The sequence below is a fragment of the Bison bison genome, unplaced genomic scaffold (genome assembly GCF_000754665.1).
Source record: "Bison bison bison isolate TAMUID 2011002044 unplaced genomic scaffold, Bison_UMD1.0 scf7180017846213, whole genome shotgun sequence".
NCBI lineage: Eukaryota > Metazoa > Chordata > Mammalia > Artiodactyla > Bovidae > Bison > Bison bison.
The window spans coordinates 7,844-9,425 of NW_011476786.1; the positions used below are offsets into that span (position 1 = coordinate 7,844).

The following is a 1,582-nucleotide window of genomic DNA, read 5'->3' on the forward strand; positions in this document are numbered from 1 at the left end:
CAGGGGTCGCACAGAATCAGACACGACTGAAGCGACTTAGCAGCAGCAGCAGCAGCATGAGCAGACCTGAGTTTGGGTGGCCTCCCCTGTACTAGCCCTCCCCTTGCTCAGATTCCCAAGGGTACTTACTGCTGCAGGAATTGCAGGATTAGACTCTTCAGCTCATCAGATCCAAAGAAGCTTCCCTAGAATCAAAACAGTTCTCAGGACCAGGGCTGACACCCCCTTCTTTGTGTACCACCTAGAACCCTGCTGGATCCTCCATGCTCACCTTGCATGTTGGTAAGCACTTGGGGGCTTCAGTAGCACACTTAGACCCTGAGAGTGTCTCCTGGCCATCCTAGGGGAAGGAAGAGGAAGTCAGCAGGGCAGTCCAGAATGTGATGCTAGATGATCAGGGAAAAGAACGGACCCACGATGGGGGTGGGGGTCTGAGATAAGAGGAGAAAGGGTCCTGGAAATGCCAGGGGCAGGACTACATGTCTGTCATCTCCATGGGTCCCCGAAGCCTGTGGAGAACATGGTTGAAGAAGATCCAGGGCCTTTTCAGGTTCCCACAGAGGATGGTACACTCTTCCTCCCGCAGGACATGTAAGGGTCAGGTTCAAAAATGGAACTTGGACAGGTCCTAATGGGTTTCAGAGTAGTTTGTGGGCACTGTCAGTGCTAGTTAGAGGCGTCTGATCAAGGAATGCACTTACCAAGCTTAGTAACCTAGGGAACAATTCCAGGATGGTTTGCCAAAATCAAGACAAAAGAGAAAAGCCAGTGAAAATGTGGACGTGACCCTCCTCATGAGAGCAAGTCACTTACAGCAATCACAGCCCTGTGTGTGCCCCCCACCCACAATGCAGTATGCTAGGCTTCCAGGGCCTTGGTCACCACTCCGTGGACTGACCCAGAGGAAGGCTGTTCCCTCTATCCCTTCCTCCCACCACCTTTCCCCTGGGTGGCTCCCAGCCAGACTGTCCTGATTCCCTTCTCCAGTGCCACAAGGACCAGCAATTCAAACCCTTACTGGAGGTCTTCCTCCCCTCCCTTCCTCCCTTCCTCTACCACCCAGTGAAGGCTGTGGAGAGAAGAGGAAATGGGGGGGATGAGAGCCCAGGGCTTTGCTACTTCACAGGGATTTCATCACTCTGTCAAGTCAGGACAAACCTCAGGGATGACCCAGGAGGCTGTGACAGGGAGGTGAGTGAGGTGGGACTCAGGAGGGAGGGAGGAGGATGAAGACAGACATGGAGTGGAGGGAGGAGGGGAGAGATGAGAGAGACATAAGGGTGTAGAGGCAAGGCAGAGAGAGACCTTATGTTGGTTGACTTATCAGGGGAGGTGGTGCACGTAGCATTTCTGTCAACCCACATCCCTTCTGGTTCCAGCTGTTGACCCTTGTCCATCTCCCCTGCAGACTTCACCTGGAATTATGGGGAACACCCACATGGACTAGATGGCTCTGCATCCACACCCATCCTTTCCCTACAAATCCACTTCCCTTCATCTGTCACCACCCCATAAGCCTTCCCACATCCCTTTGAAAGGAAGATCTAAGTGCTCCACCTCACCTCAGTGTTGGAAAGATTCA

General features: G+C 53.2%; 1 protein-coding gene across 1 annotated transcript in view; it reads right to left on the bottom strand.

Moving 5' to 3' along the window:
• The window catches only part of LOC104987828 (nuclear RNA export factor 3-like), a gene marked incomplete at its 5' end in the record, with an annotated part of 6,525 nt that overhangs the window by 2,617 nt on the left and 2,326 nt on the right, over nt 1-1,582 (bottom strand). The window contains 4 exons of the mRNA XM_010838904.1: nt 130-185; nt 272-340; nt 702-741; nt 1,309-1,415. Of these exons, the coding sequence (XP_010837206.1) occupies nt 130-185; nt 272-340; nt 702-741; nt 1,309-1,415 (272 nt within the window). The remainder of the gene's footprint in view (nt 1-129; nt 186-271; nt 341-701; nt 742-1,308; nt 1,416-1,582) is intronic.